Raw genomic sequence first — 20,037 nt, 5'->3', positions numbered from 1 at the left:
TATATCTTCTCTTCTGTTAAAATGGCGGCGGACGTTGAAGAACGCGGCCAAGTATCTCTGAAACAGCTAGACTTCTGATTTCCACGAAAGTAATAATTCAATTTGAGAAAATATAGTGGATTACTTATTTGTACACTTCATGGTTCTTAGTTCCGTGTAACTTTAATGCGCATAATATAACAATGTTTAGGAACCTAACCACCGTGTTACGATGCTTACCTGTATTCTATATTGAGGACAACTAAATTATCCTTTCTAGGAAAAGTCACTCTGAGGTATCCTGCACGTAGAATGTCGTCTACTTTTCGTATAATCTTTCATTCTGTGAATCCTTTATTTCGTTATCCCGGTGACAATCGTACTGCCTATTACTTTTTCACCAGAAATTTGTTTACTCGAGCGTCGAGATAGCTTTACTACGGAGAGATCGACGAAAGTGCACAATTTCCTGCCATTCTTTCTCGCTTATTCTCATTCCCTGCTGTCCCCCTGAACTTCTGGCCGCTAAATTGGCGACCCAGATGAATATTGAACGACCCTCACTTTCATCGAAATTTTTTGCTGCTCGTTGACAGTGGGGTGCACTCCGATGCCCTCGATGTTATGACCTGCGACGCGCTCATAGGAGGCTCTTTATATGAATTATCGTGCAATAAGCTCCTCCATTGAATACGATTCAATACCCAGTGCGATAACAATTACGCGAGCATTGTTTTTCTTTTATGGATATATCGGGTGTTTCGTGAAGAATAAACCTTTGAACCTAAATTATATAGAAGGTTCGAAAGCGATTTACGTAAACACACATTACGCTTAATCTTGTTTCTGTTTTTATACTCTGCCTGGTTTTTGCAAATCTTCACAAAAACAGGCACAAATGATCCGAGGTGCTTCATACTGTGTTATTAAAAGTATTTATTATTATTACAACATGATTATGTAAACTTATATCGGGTAACTTGTAAGAATGGAGGATTAAACGGAAATTAATTTCTCGATTAAAAGTGAAAGAGGAACCTTACAATCAGTAAATTAAACGGAATATCGACATATAAATGAACGAAAGAAAAATTTCATATCTTTAATGTTCGGTAATATCTTTAATATATTAGCACGATATGCTTTCTTTATCATAGAAATTAGCAGATCAGATAACATTTCGTCGTATCTTCCAAGGATCGTTTTGTTAATTTTCTAATTTCCAAGCGAATGTAGTAACTATCCTGAGGCTTTTGAAGAATACGTCTCGTTTCCAACGTCTTTTCGTTTTCGCTTCGAGTCACCCATCATAAAAGTGCTCCGTAATTATTATGGCCGCGTTCTGCGCAGCGAAACATTCCTCCTCCGACAACACACACAAGTCGAAAATATTCCGCCGCTGAATCTTCAGATTAAAATACTTGGACCAAAAAATGTTAGCGTTCGATCTGCGCGTTTCCACCGGCCATTATTAACGTTATTACAGACTCTTGGCCGGCGATAATAAACGGGCGTAGTGGGGGCCCCGAAGAACTACACAATCTCGTGTTTGTTTGCTACTTCGTTTCTGATTGCACTTATCTCGCAAATTAATACCACTGTTTTATCGTTACCGAGCCTCCTTGTTACCGAACCGTTCGTTTCCAAGCGGATTGTTTTCCCTTCGACGATGATTTTTGTTATCGTCGTCTGACTTTGGCTGTTTTTTTCGCGTTTCCTCGTCGCTGTTCGCTTCTCTTCTTTTGCTGCTGTTGGAACGAACAACCATCAATATCGTTGCAAATTGAACAAACACAATGTTACACAGTTATTACGTGATTCGAATATCAGAAATTATTTTAATGTCCACGCTTCGACTATTCGAAATTGTTGTTTCTGAAGTTTGTATGATTACTCTGGAGGTCTCGAGACTCTTAGTGTGTGGTTCAAAATTCATTTTTAATGGTACATCAATTTTCAGTAGGATCGATTCAGCAGGGGAATAAGAATGATTAAACCCTCTTTAGTTATTAAAGAAAGTGAAACGTCGGTCGATATAAATGTCGGTTTCATAACACGGAATTGTTTCACCAAGTCGTCATAATGTTATAAAACATCAGGTTAAAGTTTTTTTTAAGAACCATTAAAGAAGTTAAGGACTACTTTCTCGGCCCGTTTATCGTTACAAAGTAATGGACGTTCAACGAATCATAAATCGACACTGGCTCCGACCGACGAAAGCGTGTTGAAATTTATCAAAATTTCAACGATAATGAATGAATCGTGATTCATGACCCATTTCGGTGCAAGTTCATTAAGCTATCGGAAATCCAAAGAAGGTCACGGAAGATGAATCGTCGTGTCAACGATCCAACTCTTTAACACCTTCGGAATTCCTTTACCGTGGAAGTAAAATACGCGCGAGAAGTCCTTCGAGCCGTGCGTTTTTTCAGACCTCGCCTATAAACGCGGTTTTATGCAAACGTATGCAACGATTCATTCTCCAGACGGCCCGGTTAAAGACCGACGTAAACGTTCCCATTCGACGATCGCCACAAAGGAACGATTGAATTTCCTTCGCGATCCCGCGAACAATGACCACGGTCTCGGGACAGTTGAAGAATCCAATCTGTTGTGATGGACAGAATGTTTACAGAGACGAACTGTACAAGCTAATAGAAATTATTTCCTTTTATATATATTATGCGTGTAAATATATTTCTATTCGATGATACATTGTAGTTCTTTTGGATACAAGGTTCAGTATTAAATTTTTCAAAAAGCATTCTCATGTTTCTCCCTATGTTTTGGTAATAAAAGAGTGGATTTTTATGTAAAGTACATCCATAAACCACCAGAAAGATAGTACAGAAAGCATTAAACAAGCCGTTTATAGACCAAAATGACTATCAACAGTTTTAGAATTTTTTTTTCTTCAAATTTTAGTGCTAAAATTTGATGCTTCTTTTTTTATACTTAAAATAAATTGTCATTTATAAATTTCGTGGAGTTATACACTTTGACAAATAAACAGCATTATCAAGCTAGAAAATGTGTCGAATAGCAGCTAGCAATAATCTAAGTTGATCACGTTTCGTGGTCCACCCTGTATACGATACATTAGTCCCCGGTCAAAGGACTTTTCGATCCCCTGTTCAAGATAGAAGAGAGAGAGCGAGAGAGACGAGTAGCGCTCTGCACATGACGTCTCGAAAGAGGCTCTCGTCGAATACGCGCACCGCCACCCCATGTGAATTGTCGGAGAGGGGAGTCAGGGCGGTATAATACACCCGTATAAGGGCAGGTGGTACTCGCCACATAAACACGAACGAGGCGCACACCGGCGGCCCCCAAGCAACACAGGTAGACACCACACCCGTGGGCCAACGTACGAAACGTGTGTTGATAGAAGAGGGTCCCCCTTGATCCAGCTTATGGTTTAACGGAGTCGACCATGGAAGGGAGGGGAGGCATCCGAGTGTAGTGATTCGAAATCCTCGACACGGAAAAATGAGACACCCTCGCGGTACCCACGTCTCCCCTCCATTCTCTGTGTTCGACATCATCCCCACCAGGTCACCTCCACCCTTGGGACAGCAACGCGAGAATAATGGATCCACGTTGTCCGATTCCTGCTCGATGATTCTCTTCTCACTCACCCCCCACCACTCCCTTTTCCTGCTTTCGAGATTCTTACGAGTTGACCGGCGGAAAGGACACATCCCCGGCATTGTTATCCGCGATCGAACGAACTTTTTTTTTCCGCCCTTACGATTCCTCGATTCGATACACCCTGCTCTCTTTGAGAGCGTTCCACATTTGTCCTGGAGTACGATGCAAGAGTTCTCCTAGCCTGTGCAAGGTGTTTTGCCAGTGGTGAGACACGTTGGAGTTGGTTTGGGTACTCTTGGTCTGTTTGAATGTTTTCTTTTTTTAATTTTGATGGTGCTAAGTATTCTGTTCATACATTTCGGTTTCCAACGCAAGCTAAGTTCATTTCTTATGGCATTGTCGTTTGGTTTAATGGCAGAGACTCCTTTGGGGCCAACTCCGAATCGATCGAAAATTATTTGGAAAAAATTCCTTCTATGTAAAGTGCTTTATGAGTGTTGAGACTCGGTGAAGTGGGTTTGAATACTGGAACCGGTGTGTTCGAATGGTGTTTTTAATGTAAATAGTGGTCAACATTCTCTTTGGTTTTTGATCGTAGGCTGTCGGAAATTCTTCACTTCGTATGTTAATTTTCGTTTAGTTTAATTGTGATCTGTGCTTTTTGCAAACTATCTACGAATGTTGTTTGTATCTACTGTGATCGTAATGGTGGATACGTCCCGTATAGAAAGAAATTGATAGTAAAGATACGAAAGCTTCGGTGAGGGTTCTGTTTTTTCGTTCTTGTGTACCGTCAGGTGGTAGGATGTTTTATCAGTGATGGGAAAGGTGACAGTTGGTGCAAACTTCCATTTTCATGGACTATTCCATTAGAACCATCATCAAGGGAAAACCTATTTCGTTGATTTTACGGAAAAATAAATTTAAACGCTCACAAAATTTTTACCATTTGACTAGAAATTATTTTCAAGCGTCACTTCGAGGCATTTCGAGTGCCATGAATACATAAAATTTAATTAAATCGTTAATGACAGTATATTTCCTATTCAAGCCAAAAATTATGATTTCAGTGGCACTGTGAACTCACCAATTTAAAAATTCTGATTCTACCCAGGTCCAGAAATAATCCAGGTTTATTTTAAAGAAAATCTTGTATTTAGCATTGTTACCAACTACACCACGAAACTCCTCGGAGGGTATTTTAAAATTCTCTAGGATTTGTCGAAAGTCGGGGCAGAAGAAAGCACGCAACAAAAGGATGCCTCCTGTGTCTTTCTCAGCCCGCCGTAGTCTTTATTTGCCGTTTTTTTGTGTGCTTCGGGGCGCGTTGCGCGCTTCACCAAAGACGGAAGTTTGCATGGAAAGCGAGGAGGCTCGGGCTACGTGGAGACTTGCCAAGTAGACACTGTCCATTATACGTATTAACAGTTTCATAAGGTAACCTAGCTGGGCCAATTCGAGCTCTCTAACTTCACCGTGATTTACGTACTTGAAAATGTTTTCGTTTTGCGCGTATAATGCGACGTTTAGATATCATTACAAATATCCCCACGCAATGCAATATTATTTCTATTTGGATAATCAGGTAATATAGAATATTTCCTTGTAAGAACTCTGTCTGTGCATTGTAATATTTGTAATCTACAAACATATACTTTCAACCATAAAAAATTTCGAATAAAGAATAAAAGATAAAAAGAACTACTTCGGTATTTCTAATGAATTAAACGTGCCAATTCCAATTGACAAAATATTTTTTCTTGAATGAGTACACACTTGACAGACAATTATGTATTATTCGGATCAAAATTGTATCCAACTCTGCTTTTCTCTGAATTAAACTTAGTCTAAACTAATTATTAAACTAAAGAAATGTGCGTACATATCGCTGGATCAAATTAACCCGAACAGTGCACGATGAAAAAAAGGAAAAAAAAAAAGTACCATTGAATAGATCGTTGAAAGTTTCGTTTTTTTCGCGAAGGCACACCGTTAAATGATCGACTTCCCCGAGCTTCCTCGTCCGGAACACCTTTCCTCGCTTTTCAACGGTCAAATAGGTAAAGTTTCGACTCGTTGCCCAAGTAGCAAAGTAGACGACGATGGAACAACATTGCAGCGGATTTCACTCGAAGGTCGAGAACAATGCGCTTCGTTAAGGTAGACGTGTTTCCACTTTCCAAGTTCTCGATGCTTTCGTTTTCGGTCTCTCTTACCTCCCACCCCTTTCCGTTGTTCCCTTCCGCGGCCATCGTTGCGTTTTCCGTGGGTAGCAAGGCGAAAGGCGAGACCAGAAACGGTAATGAAACAGAAAATATAATTGCTCCGGCCAGGAAGATTACTCGATTCGATTACGGGCCGTGTTTCTGTCGTTCTTCAGCCATTATCCATTACGAAAGCAAGATTAGATCTAGTTCCGAAGGCGACTTATCAAGACCATTTTGGCGACTTTTACACCTTGAAACAGTGAACGATGTCATAGTTTAAAAGTGCTTAATATATTGAATTATTACAGTGGAACCTCGATTATCCATTCTAATAAACTGTTTTTCTGGTATTCGGTCTAGAAGATCTATAATAAAAATAGATGAAGCAAGATCATCTTTGCTGGTTTTGTAATGCAAGCAATCAATATTCGGGAGTTTCCGATAATCGACATTCTACTGTGTACAATTTTCAGTAATCGAAATAGTGAACAATTTTTCGTTGCCCAGCCAAAAGAAAAATCAGTTGTTTTCTGCTTCGTCGATGCTGCTTTCAAACGATATTTAAAAGGAAAGCCAACTAAATATCAATTTTTTTTTGTAACTAATACTCTTTAATACTCAATCCTCACGTGGACAATATCGCAATACGTACAAACATGATGAACCACAAGATAATCTCCGACGAGCATACGCAATCGTTTCAGCATCGAATTCGAAATAAGCGAAGGCGACTCCGAAAGAGACGTGATACAATTAACAAAAATAAAGAAAAAAAGTCCACGCCACGGTATCGAACGGTTCGGCACAACACGCGGCAGCATTCCAGAAATAATTCGTCGCGCAGAATTCAATGTACCCGGGCAAGAAAGTGTTAATTTTAATACCGTTTCGTATTCTCGATGCGACGTGAACGCTCCGCGCCGCGCATACTGATCGTACGCCTGGCAAGAAGGAGGGACAATCCTTTCGCCGTGTAGTATTTCGTTCGACCTGGAGATCGATCGAAACCGATCGATCGGTCGCGCGATTTTTCCCGCGGCGGTCGAACGAGTCCGTTTGACATTTAGTCGCGTTGCGTGGTCGGTTAATTGAATTTCGCAGCCGCTTTACGGGTCATTGTGAATGGCAGGAATTTGTCATAACACATTCTAATCGTTCACGATTATCCTTCGATGAGAGAGAGAAACGTGATTTTGCGTTTTACGGTCTCGCCCAGCACTGTGCGTTCCCTTTGATTCGATTCGTCGGACGCATTATCGTTCGAACGTTGTTCTAATCGTCGTGAAGCATCGTTAATTCGTAGCCGTTGAACTCGTCGATATAATTATGTGCCATCGATACGCGAAACAAGCCGTGAAATAATAAATCATTCGGGAAACAGCGAAATAGTCGAACGGTGAAAGTCCATATATGCGATGATGGTATTTGAACGAAACGGGTTGCAAACGGTACGTTAAACTGTTCGTGCAAAGTTGTGCAACTGAGATCGAGTATATATTTTTTATTCGTTAACGTGGATCGTCGGTCGTTGGAAAACGTAACAGTTAATTATCTCGGGAACGTGATCTTCGGATAATCCGTAATATGCTCTATTTAATGATGAAACGTTTAGAGATGCTTGGAATATGACGATGCTTGGCCACTGGTTATGCGTAATTTCCTGGGTAATTATGTGAACTAACAGGACATTCTGATATTTTAAGGAAAATTCATATCGCACTCGATGGTCATTCTACATTGAATATTTCTTCGTATTATCGTTCAAAATTTCACATGGTACGTTGTAATTTTATAAAATATATCAATATATATCATTTAAAAAATTACATTTACCTCCATTTTTTTTATTCGGCTCGTTCAAAAGATTCTAAACATTGTTTGTTGTTAGAACTGAAGTATTAGGGAAGGACGATCTAGATCCACATATGCAATATATCGAGCGTCGAAGCAACGATCATAGAAACACAGCGAACAGCGTGCTCATCGCGGCCACGCCTAATCCCTCTGATTACCGCACCACTACTTGGCGTCCTGGATCCTCGTGAGCCCTGTTCGAGTTGTTCCTAAACACGCCACACGGCGTTGACGCTTGTCAAACAAACAAATATACTTCAGAGGGCTCACTCAAATTTTTAATAATTATAAATTTAGTTGAACATTTAACAGAACATTCTTAAAAGCTTCAACTTTTGATTACTACTAAAAAATCGCAAGGTCAACGATAAATTTATTGAAAAAGAAACGTTATAAAAATTTCTTTTTAACACGAGCCTTATGGAATGGTAGCTGATATTGAAAAATTAATCACTCCTTATTCAGTTACAAAAAATCACATTTTCATAAAGAATTAGATCGTTAAAAAATTAAGATCAAAGTACGCCAGCGTCACTAGTCTTCCTTTGGTTTGTTCGACGAACATTCCAATTTTTTCTTATAAATTAAAAGAAAAATTAAATTTTTTACAATAAGGAAAAAAAAGTTTTGTTTTTTTCCACTTATATGTAATTTTTTTTCCATTTCGGTATTTTCAAGTATTTCAAAATATTAATCATTCGATTTAAATTCGTAAAATTGATAAAAAGCATAAAGCGCTACATGGAGCCCCAGCTAGATACAACATCAAACGCGTGAGCCACTTTAAACATGCTCGAAACAAAGGGTGCGTTCACGAGAGATTGAAATTTTCCTCCTGAGAGCTTCACCGGGGGATGGACACGCGAGTAAAAGTAGTTTGCTGGACGAATGCTTTGCGCGTACGCGGTCGACCGAGTGTGCGCGCGCGCTGCAATAATCGACTCGTTGCTATGCATAGGATTACGATAGAATTTATACGACGAGGATGTGCGCACGCAAAACTTGCGATCCCGTATCGATTAAATCGCCAAAAAACTCCAAGATTAGGAAGGAATTAACTGAACGATGTTAGTTGAAATATCGTCTTGATTAACATTCTTCGGATTAATGAATGTAAAAATAAAGAGATCTCAACGAACACGTAATCCTTCCACTCAACGACGGTTCATTTCTGAATAACGATAATAGCGGCTGATACAAAAACTGGAGACGATTGCATCACAGATAATTGTTATCGAGCAACTTGAAATACGTACTCTCATCTAGGCAAGATTAAACGACGAGGATCTTGTTAATAGAGTTCACGACTTTATATGTTATATACTCAACAGAAGCTCCTGAAAGTAACTTCTGAATATTTTATTGTGTCCGTACGAACGCGTGACTGGCAAACATACGATTTTATGGATTTACGAGCTATGGCATACCGTGTATAAATATACGAAAGGAATTGAAATACAGTTCTTGGCAAGGAGTCATAAAACTCTCATTCCATTTCCAGCCTAGTTACAATGAATCGTATTGAATAACGTTTTACGAACCATGCCAAGTATATAGATAAAATTGTCTACACAGTTGATTAATCTTCTAGCTTCGACTATTGTGGTATTTTTACAGGTGTTGCTTTGGCACTCAAGGTATCAATGTACTCACTCGTTTACCGTGGAACTAAAATCGCACGAGCTAGCCCCAATCACTAACCATCATTCACCTTTATCGAACAGGGTTAAATATTTACCGTGGATCACTGCCCTCCTTACCGAACAATCTAAAGTACCACCCATACGTCGTTGGATCTTCGGATTCGACTATTCCGAAAGTATTAAATATACTCATTCTGGTTCCCTGTTGTGGATTTAGAAAGATCTACCAATGGTTGTTTAAATGGCCTACCAACGATCGTGTGTGTTATCTTTACTCCGATATTTACCATTAATATCCTTCCTTCTCGTGTTTCTCTCCCTAGATCTATTTATTTACTTCTGTATTCCAAGCAAAGACCGTTCGATCATCCGGTTAATTGGCCACTGGAAGATAATCCTAACGTGAACACCAGCGTACAATCAAGATTTATAATCGTACGGTGTACCGCTACGGAACGGCGCGCGGGCGGGCGTGTTCAGGTGGCTGTGCGTTAATTGATCTCCCGTCAAATCCATCGAACGAATCGATGGGACACACGGCTCCCGTGCGCCTGATATGGCTATCGATGGCGGCTCGAACATCGACGATTTACGATCGCTGAGACACTCTCGGTACTGGTCCATCGAACGACAGGTGTCGAGCTTGGTACTGTTTAAAATGGCGATTTTACGAAATTCAAAAACGATTGCCCATAGCCATCGTTGTTTAAACGCCTTTGGATTTCGTAGGTATCAGGAAAAACTAAAGGCTCCCGACGATACGATTTGTCATACAAGTCGTACGATTAAAGTTTGACCATGGTGTTCGATCCCTTTCTACGTTAACCCTTTCAGACCTGGTGGTCACATTTCGAAGTTTCTTACAATTACACACAAAGCCTTCGGTACAATTGCTGACCCATAATTTTCTTATGAATTTTTCCACGTTCTGATTGTTTTTAGTAGGTCTAGTGAATTTAGAATGTAATAATATAACTAAAAACTATGGGACATATAAACATTTTTTAAAACAAAATATCTAAACAGTCTGCTGACTTAAAATGTGGTAATTAAATATTTTTTGTTCCTCTTAAAAATAATTCATGTAATTTCCTACTCTCATTACACTGTTTAATAATAGTTCCTTGACTGTTGATCGTTCGATCTACTAAACGTATTAAATAGCAACTGGGTAGATAATGTGTCGACAGGAATAAAAGGTTGGTGACAACACGATTGCCTTGTAAAGGGTTATCGCCACAAAGCTCGACGAAAATCTCCACCGTTTGCGAACAAGAGGTGGACAGGGGGGTGTCCCGAAAGGTTCAAGAGCCGGTCGAATGAAATTCGATCGATCGTTCGTTTCCAGATCCGGCACCCGGATCTACGGGTCGGTCTGTCACGATCTAGAATCTGCGAAGGCGTTTTCAGTGGCGACGGGGCTAGCGTGTACACACTAATACATAAGGAGAACGTTTCTGTGTGTATGTGTGCGCGCATGGAGAACCACACGCGTCACAAGAACGAAGCCAGAACGGCGGTCCGCGCGCGAGTTCGCCGGCCGAGAGAAAGTGAACCAGTTGGCGGCGTTGTCGAATTTCTCGCCGTCTCTCTAGTAACCGTCCGATCACCTTGCCTACCTGTTGCGAGCTGGCAACCACGCGGTATGAGTCGAGCAACCGATTAATTGAGCCGAGGCGGCGATGATTTTTTGGTGTAGCCATTTTTTTTTTCTTTTTCGTATTCCTCTAGAGAAGATGCGCCTAACCTCTCTCACCGGGCGAATCCCTTTCGACCTCTGGAACCCAGGCAGGTGTTCGGGTTCGATTTCGACCGGTGCGTGGGCGACGCAGGGCTCGACTCGATGGATGATCGGTTGGGCTGGCTCGTGGGAATGTTGATGGACGATGCGTCCACGGCACGCGCGTGCCAATTTGCGTGGAATAGGGGATCAATGTCTGGGGGGCTATGTGGGACACTGGGGCTAACCTAGATATCGAGGAAACTGTTTTTTCCTTATTTGTGGTTCTAGCGATTTTTATGTGTGACGACGCTTTGCGTGGTGAGAGGGTTGGATTCTAGGGTGTTTGATGCGAGTAGATTCTTTTTGTTCGTTGAAGGTCTTGTAATGGTGGGTCTGGTTGGATTGCAAGGGTGTTGATAGGTAATGGTTAATAGCTGGCTTCGGTATTGATTAGGGATGTTGAATTATTTTAGTAAAGGATAGAGCTTGTATCATGGAAGCTTCGAATGAAGGGCAAGAGAAGGAAACAGGGATTGTCTATTTTTTAAGAATTTTACGGTGGGTAACGCGTTTTATTGGTGATAAGTGGGACCACAGAACTGTCGATTGTACGATGTAATTCCTGGAAAACGAGGTGAAAGATGTGGGTGGCCAGGTCTGATAATTAAGGAAAGAGAGAGATATTATTCCACAGAAATTTGACGAAAGTAATAATCAACTGAAACTGATTGAAACGAATTTGTATATGCACTGTTATCGTAACTATTGTTCCATCAATCATGAACTCTGGCCCCACACTTTTAGCTGTAGTTGTACATCTTATTAAACATTCTATCAGGTTCCAATTAATACGAAAACTTCATTACAATTTATCGACCTCCTCAATGCACCGAGTTTCAAACAATCGTATACGCGATAAATGCACAGAATCCGCAGTCTACTTATTCATTCATTATATAGATAACACTTTCACCGATTTGTTATTCAAAACGGCAACTGATTCCATTCCTCCCAAAAACTTCCTCTCCGCCATCTTCTCCCCGTGCAACGGAAACGCTACAAGTACATATTCAAGGCTTGATCGGGGAAGCTTTCGAATAAAAAAAAAAAGAAGAGAAAAAAAAACGAGCGATCGCAGAGATGAAACGGTGTTTCGAGGCGTAATCGCCTGGTAATTAAAAAAATATATAGAGTGATACGCTGTACCGAGCTCGTTGCAAGATGGTCCACTTAACACAGGCTTGCCCCCTTCTCCCCCACCCTGTTTCTTCGCTTTTATTCTCCCTCTTTCATTGGAGATCCGTGGGTATCCTTTGTCGAGCGACGACCGTGCCCCACGACGGAGTCTCTTTGCCGGCCGTGCGTTTAATTACTCAATTATCGCGGCGGCGCTTTCTTGCCTGGCCGTCACGCGGTGACATTATAAATTCCGCGTTCCTTTCCCCGTGAATTAGACGGACGCCGCGCGTTGGAAACCGTAAATCCATTACGTGTTCCACGACCGATGTTAACGAGCGCTCCTGCGTTTTCGCCAATCATTTTTCTTCACTTCGGTTTCACCACCGACCAGTTCGAGGCACTCGGTTCTTAACCCTTTGACTGCTAGACACGTAAATATACGGCGTTGCGTGTCAATCAGTTTTTTGCGAAAGGTGATGCATTCGGATGCTTAATAGATTTATTTTATATAATTAATAAATATTTATATAATGTAAAGGTGTTCGAGAAAACGGCCTAAGATTCTGGAAGCATATTAGCACTCACCTAGTGGAGTAAACAAATGTCTGGACAGCATAGGTCATGAAATGTAAACCCTTTCGATTTAAAATCTACCTTTATACTTACGAGCGGACAAGGGGCAGTATTTAAATATTTATGTCGATCTATGAACAGCGGATGTGAGTGTTTGTATTAAAATGGAAGGAAGACGCGTATGGAATATCTGTAAGAAATTTGAAAATATACGTCCTTTCTTCGAAAGGATTGTTTTTAGGACCCAATGTGATACTATACGCACCTAAAGTCTTGGAGCCTATTTTTTAAAACACCCTATAAAATTTTTCAGAACTTGGTTCACTATTACACTAGCGAGGCATCGAGATTTTTAAGGCGTTGAGGTGGGCCATGATACAAAAAAGGTTAGGAAAAATTGCTCTAAGGGTAAAAACATAGCGAGCAGTTGTAGTATGTCTATTCAGCTGACTACATATAACAAACTGTTTCGTGGCACTTGTGGCCTCAGCTCAAGACACAATGATCATGAGTTGAACTTCATTGGAGGTTATTATTCAAATCCTTTTTTTCTCGCTGCTTACGAACATGACTAGTCACAACCGTTCTATGATGATAAATCGTTCAGGTTTAACCTGATGCAAGGTGTTTCAGCATGTAATAGAAAAAAAACTTATCGTCATAACTAGAAAAGTTATCGCAGTAGATACCCGTACAGAGAAGAACCAAAACGTTACAAAAAGAAACAGAAATACAACCATTAACGAATAATCGAAACAATCCTTTAACTTCCCTCCAGCTTGTCTGCATTATGGAAAAGGATCCCGTGAAGCGTCTCTTATCCGATCAATGTCGATCCTTTCGATAAATTATGCGCGCGCGTCCCACGTTCCTCCGACGGGGCGTCGAATAATTTATCAATCGGCCGTGAATCGAGTGGTTCTAAAAACGAAATTCAACAGGTGTAACCATCTCCCCTCCGGTTGATCCCCCGGCCCGCTGGAAACACGAATTATTCGTTTAGGTTCGGTGTCGAACGACGTTCTCGTTTCCTGGCCCCGCTCAATTTCCTTCCATTTCCTCGTTTCATGGATCTCCCCAGGCACGGGACAGAAAAGGATCGTCGACGATCTTGAATAATCTGTGTTGGAACGACGGATTCGGATCAATTAGCCCGGTTCTGCAGCGACAAGAACGCGAGCAACTCCGTGAGGGGTAGAGGGTGTGTAGTTTGCTCGGTCGATAAGTCAGAGACGGACGTCTCGAGGAGACGCGATAATTTATTGGTAATACCCACGTGCCTCCGGGGCCGGAGATTCAATTTCGACGGGGACAAGAGGGTGACCAGAGAAATCCATGATATGCAGGGGGCGACGAAGTCGTTGATCGAATAGAGACCCGGGGGAGGAACGTACAGGGCGTTCATAGGGTCGACGCCCGGAATCTTTTGTTTCCCTTAATTCTTTTTAACGCAATAGCAGGAAAATCGACTCGACATTTATTTCGTACGGATACTAAGGGCTGTAAGGGTTGGGTTGGTGTCAGGAAATTAAGAATAATTTCAAGTATTGGAAATACAATTTAACTAACAAGGAAAGTTTAAAAACTGTTGAGCAGTCAAAAATAAGGGATACGTATTTTTTTTTATCGGCTGAGACCTCGACTTTAAGGAGTGAAACCACCCATCATAGTTTCGATCCGAAATTTTTTTTATGAACAAATTATATTTTGGACAATTTGTTAGCACCACATTATTCTACATAAAAAAAACCCTTACGTCGTTCATGAGCATGATTCTCCCATAATGCTTTTCTTCAAGAGTAATAATTCAGAAAATGACGATGTATATTTACTAATATTTTTCTTCTTGTCTGAACGTCGCTATAATCCATTGTTCGGATCGTCGCCCTTAAAACGCCCTGTAGGGGGAAGGAAAGGCGAGTAAAATAAAAGGTGGCGCCGCAAGGGGGCGAAGAGTTATTGACCCGGCAATGAGGTTGTCGGTCGGAAAAGGGTGGTCGAAGGCCTCGCGAGGACCTCTTCGAGGACGTTCATGCTGTCCCAGGGACTTCCTCCTTTCGACCGGACCAAGCGTGCGCCTTTGTTGCATCTCTTTATATACGCGGGCGGACGGGTCGACCGAAATGAATTTAGTCAGGCGGGATGGTAAACCTTCCACCCCTTTTCGAATGAAAGCAAACGAGCCGAATCGTTCGTCGACCAGCGGAAAGAAGAAGCTTTGTCTGGTCCTCGTGCTAATAGAACTTCTTGTTTTCTGCGTCCAGTGAAAAGAAAATTGTCGCAGAGGCGTGGCTCGCTTCAGTGAGCCCTAAACATTTTGTTCTTATTTGGAAGTGTTTTTCAGGTGGGTGAGAATAAAGTCCCGAAAACGAGCTTTATATGACCGGGAAAAATTATGGGTGGTGGCAGGATTGTGTGTAAATGGTAATTTATGGACATTTTTATTAGAGCGTTCGGTGAAATTATATTTACACGTGGAAATGTTTTTATACTGTAAAATAAATTTCAATGTGCTTGTTGCACAGCTGCCTGTGATCCCTTCGCCAATAGTTATTTCGTAAGAATTCCAACGGCAACAAAAAAGGACCGTTTTTCAGTGCGGCGTGATGCTGAACCATAATTTCACCTTAAAGTTCTTTTCTGAACGGTGCAATTAACCGTTCAGAGAAGTGAATAATCGTAACCACGTTTCTATCAAGACGGTTTCGTAAAACGATCGAACCGATAACCGAGGGAAAACGTTAATGGAACCCTCGTTATGTTTCGGTTCGCTTTCCGTTTCTGCGGCGAAAATGAACGTCTCTAATTGGACTGACGTGATTTGTTTATAATCGAATATCGGGAACGATATGAATGAACTTAATGAGGAAACGAGCCACGTGAAATCGGGTACTATCTTTCCGGCGTTTTTATTACCCTCTTGAGTACTTCCTCTCCGTGATTCGTGTTAATGGGGTATAATCGTTCTTCTACCGATAAAAAGGCGTTAGTGAAAGTATGCCCGGTGCCTTCCGACCAAATCGTTGTAGTCTTCCTCTTCAAAGAAACACCGTATGGGTACTACAATTATGAGATACATGTAGGGATACAATTATAAAGTTGTCTGAAATATTCATTTTTTTTGCAAAACATGCAATATGGAACGGAAATCGGTAGAAATCGCCTTTAACACTAAAATTTAATTAAACAAACGAATAGATTCTAGGAAACGTAACATTTCTCTTTTCGTGCAAATTTCATTTTATTACTCTGATCGAAAAAAGCATACACTTTAACAATCGAGTATTATTCCCACGGTAGTCAAATTATGAAACTATTACCCTTAAATATTCAACCCCTTGCCTCCCGAATTTCGTGACGACCGCGGTCCTCAGAATCACTTTACCATTAACAATTCACCACGAACCAAAGGAATTCTTATACCGATTGCAAGTGTGCATTCACTCCAAAAGTTACATATCAATATCCAGTGACAATATTATTCCAGTTTGACTTGTTGAAAACGAATAATATACAAGTTTATCGAATTAATTTCGAAATCGTCCCCACGAGTGTGATCTGTGTTATAAATCAAGGGGTTAATGAATCGATAATTTCCTATTCCACCATTTTCATTCCACCTACTTGCTCTAAACGTTATTCTGTCATTTTCTAAGCTGATAAAATTTCAACTCAAGATCTACTCGATCGAGCACAGTTCTAGCTGCCTCCGAAGCTCGCGTTTCACGTTGAAGCATTTAATGGAGCGGGACCACGGGGTCGCCTTTTGCGTCATTAATTTATTTGGTCATTTTACTGCCTCTCCTCCCATCTCCAGATCGTCCTCTATTCCGTTCGGTCGACTGCTCGGTTTTCTGTCTCGGGAGTGGTCTCGAGTCCTGCTTTTAAATCTTGTTAAATTGCGTCACCGACCAGAAACACCAAAGTGTTCTCGGACACACGTCAATGGATGCGCATGCATTTTGACAGTGGCGCCTGAGGAGGAGCCCTCGGATTGCAATAAGATTTAACAGCGGCGCCATCAGTTATATTGGTTTTGAAGGAGATGGACCGAGACTACACGAGGAGATCCGCTCGTGCTGCAACACCGGATGCGATTTTCGCTTGTTCAACTGTCCATCACGCGTGCTGCAATTTATTAATTACTGTTAGAGAGAGAAGGTCGATAGTATAATAATTGACACTTACAGGAATCTAAACTCTAGCGTTTATTAACATTATAAAAACAACGAAAGAAGTTCCATGTATTTTGAAATTATAAGCAAAGGCGACAAAGGTTAACCTTATTCCTTCTCCATTTCAAAGTAGAGAAAATTATCGGTGACTGTTCGAAGGCTCCTTGGCACCGAGTGTTCAAACGTCGTCCCCACTACTGGGCGTTTGACTAAATCCACGAGGGACCTTCCATTCCCAGTGGTGGGTGTGACGTCAGAACTCTTAGTATCTAGGAGTCTTTAACATTCATCGATGATTTACTGTATTCGCAAGTTACACTCTTGGGAGTCAAATTTATCAGTGTACACGGTGTTGGGAGTGAAAATTTTCAATCTAGACACGCACAATTGTGAACTCCTCAAATGGACGTGTAGTATTGGTATCCTTTTGGTGTGTTGAAATGACCATTTATTTCCCACCAGTTTATCGCTATTGTATCCGGTGAATTCTTGTCGCAAGTTGTTCAAGATCCATCGGTGGATACTAAACTGTTCCTCGGATGTACTGTCCCATCGATGGTGAAAGGGTCAATTTTCTCTGTCTCTACAATCACCGCCCCGAGCGCCATCGATCATCGGTGATATCATCGATCGCGGAACATCTCGTTTTTTTTCTTTTGTTTACGAACCTCGTTCGTCGTGCTCCGCGATCAAAGGTACACGAAGCTTTTACCTGCGACTTTCCCTTTTCAAACGATCGTGCCCGTGTATAGTGCGCACGCAAAATCGTGAGTCACTTGACTGTACCACCTAAATTTAGTCGTAAGATAATCTTCAGTGAAGGATGATGGAATTTCTTTCATCGAATTGTTCGTTTCGATCGAGACGATGTTCACGTCCAGAAAATTGTTTTGCAACAGTGATCGTACGACTGTTAATTGTTCGTCTAATTAACAGTAGTGATTTCTAAAAGACGATCACTCCGACAAACTGTTTCTTTCGTTTTAGGCAAGTGTAATATTTCAAGATTTCGAAGTGTACGACCCAAAATGTTACGTAATACAATCAACGGTTGATTCTGTGTTTCAAACGAGACCTGAAACTTCCTATAAGAACATAAATGCATTTAAGATTGCATCACGGAAAGACATACATACATTCCACTCGACGTTAGAAGGCTCTGTACTCCTTTAATCGAGCATCACTTCACAAGAAACGTTGTTACCATACTAGGAAACCGAAAGGATCATGGCGGTCCAATCGTCTCGCCGCCATTGTAGTCAATTATGCATTTCTGCGCATAAAAGAGCATTAAATTTTACGAAAAAACATTTAACGTTAAAACGGTGGAATTTACAATCTTGCGAATGTAATTAATCACAGAACAATAATTCAAAGGAATTTATACGTAAAAAAATTGAACAAATTCATTCCGTCATGCCGTCGACCTAATAGTAAAAAAAAATTATGACAGTTAACGTGTTAATAATCATTAGACCGTAGATTCTCTCCACTAATTTTACAAAGATTTTCCACAAATAATAACATACAAATATTCCCCCGAATGTAATTTAATTGTTTACGAACTCTGCTCGTATGCTCGTTATCTTCGAGTTACACGCGCGTATCGATACCACGGCGCCGATAGGACACGTACCCGAGAGGATCCTCAGGTGCAAGCATGCGCGTGGAAAGCGCGAGAATGTTTCCTTTTCCCCGGGCCGAATGAGACCTGAATTTTCAGCTGCGGCTAGAGAGTGCCAACGCGTGTTATGCAAATACGCGGTCACTCGGCGATTTCTTCTCGTTAACTTGGTATCGTTAACCAGGCCTTTTCTCTGGAACCGTTCGAAACACGCCTGGAAATTATCGAATGTTTTTTTTTTCTCGAGGATACACGGTTCGACGATGTTGTAGATCGTGCTTGTTAATCGTCGATAATCTTTTCGTTGGATTGTTATTGATATTATATTGGTTCGTTGGAATGTTCGTTACGTTCTGAGGGCGCAATTGCAATCTCTATTTTTCCATTAACATTATATTCTTATCTTCATCTAGTTTTGATACAATTTCTTCCTCTTTTATATACAACTTAGATTGCTTCGGTTAAAAAAGAATCTTCAACCTGCTTTTAGGTGGATTTTCTTTTCGACGTATTCAGGATACAGAATATTCTAAAGGTACCTGATGGGGCAAAGTCTAATTAATTCGGTAGATGTACGATTTCAATTTTAAGTTTGACAGAACGGAATAAAAATGATCTTTATGCCTGCGGAAAAAAGTGAGAAAAGAATGACGCTTGCGTTGTACAGTCAATCCTCAATTTAAGGATTTGATATATTTTGTAGTATTTTACGTTGTAGTGAATTTTTCAATCGTGAACTCATTTTAATAGCGATTAGTGTAACTAATTCGAAATTTCTTCTTTCTGTTACAGAACAAAACCAGCCAGAACCCTACTATACAGTTCCTAGGAAACGAAGGGGTAAGTGGCAATCACTTTCTATCGTTTATACATTCACGTTGGGACGCTCGCGCGACATGTATTGCGTGCGTTTGAATTGTGAATACTCGTAGACGATGTGCCAACGATTATAAGAGCTTAGGCGACAACCAGTTTACTCGTAATTAGTGACGTAAATAAGAACCGGGTAATTCTTTCTTCTCCCCTACACAGATAACGAAATATCTTTGTCGTTTCCGTTTCCACGTAAGAAATGACTGTCCCCTTAAACAGGATTATTAATTCATTTAGGAACGTTATCTTTGGTCATTTACATGTTGAAGCGATAGTTGGTTGGTGTCGTAAATAGGGGGTGTCGGTATCTTTAACTGAACACTTCATTTTGCTAGAATTTTGAAATACCCGTGAGTTTAGTTTAAACAACTCATTTTTCACTTCTATCTGAATTGTTTCTAAACATGTCACATTGCTTCACGATATCGACGTGTTAATTGATACTAGACTGTAGATATTATGCGAATCCACTGTTCGAAAAATTAGTATAAAGACAACAGGAATGAAATATTTTTATTATTTATATTATGTATTATATTTGTATTATGTATCTTATGAATCTTTCGATTTTGTCGCGTTTTCTTCACAAATCCATAAAATCTACAGTCTAGCTGCC

The 20,037-nt window shown here is 40.7% G+C and overlaps 1 protein-coding gene across 1 annotated transcript in view; it reads left to right on the top strand.

Annotated features, from left to right (window-relative positions):
• The window catches only part of LOC107188290 (RNA polymerase II elongation factor Ell), a 152,283-nt gene that overhangs the window by 28,522 nt on the left and 103,724 nt on the right, over positions 1–20,037 (top strand). Inside the window, exon 2 of the mRNA XM_015576559.1 lies at positions 19,341–19,388. Coding sequence (XP_015432045.1) covers positions 19,341–19,388 — 48 coding nt within the window. The remainder of the gene's footprint in view (positions 1–19,340; positions 19,389–20,037) is intronic.

The sequence above is a fragment of the Dufourea novaeangliae genome, unplaced genomic scaffold, assembly GCF_001272555.1.
Source record: "Dufourea novaeangliae isolate 0120121106 unplaced genomic scaffold, ASM127255v1 scaffold118, whole genome shotgun sequence".
Lineage (NCBI taxonomy): Eukaryota > Metazoa > Arthropoda > Insecta > Hymenoptera > Halictidae > Dufourea > Dufourea novaeangliae.
Note: the sequence above shows the minus strand (reverse complement) of the source record. Positions and strands in the feature narration are given on the sequence as shown.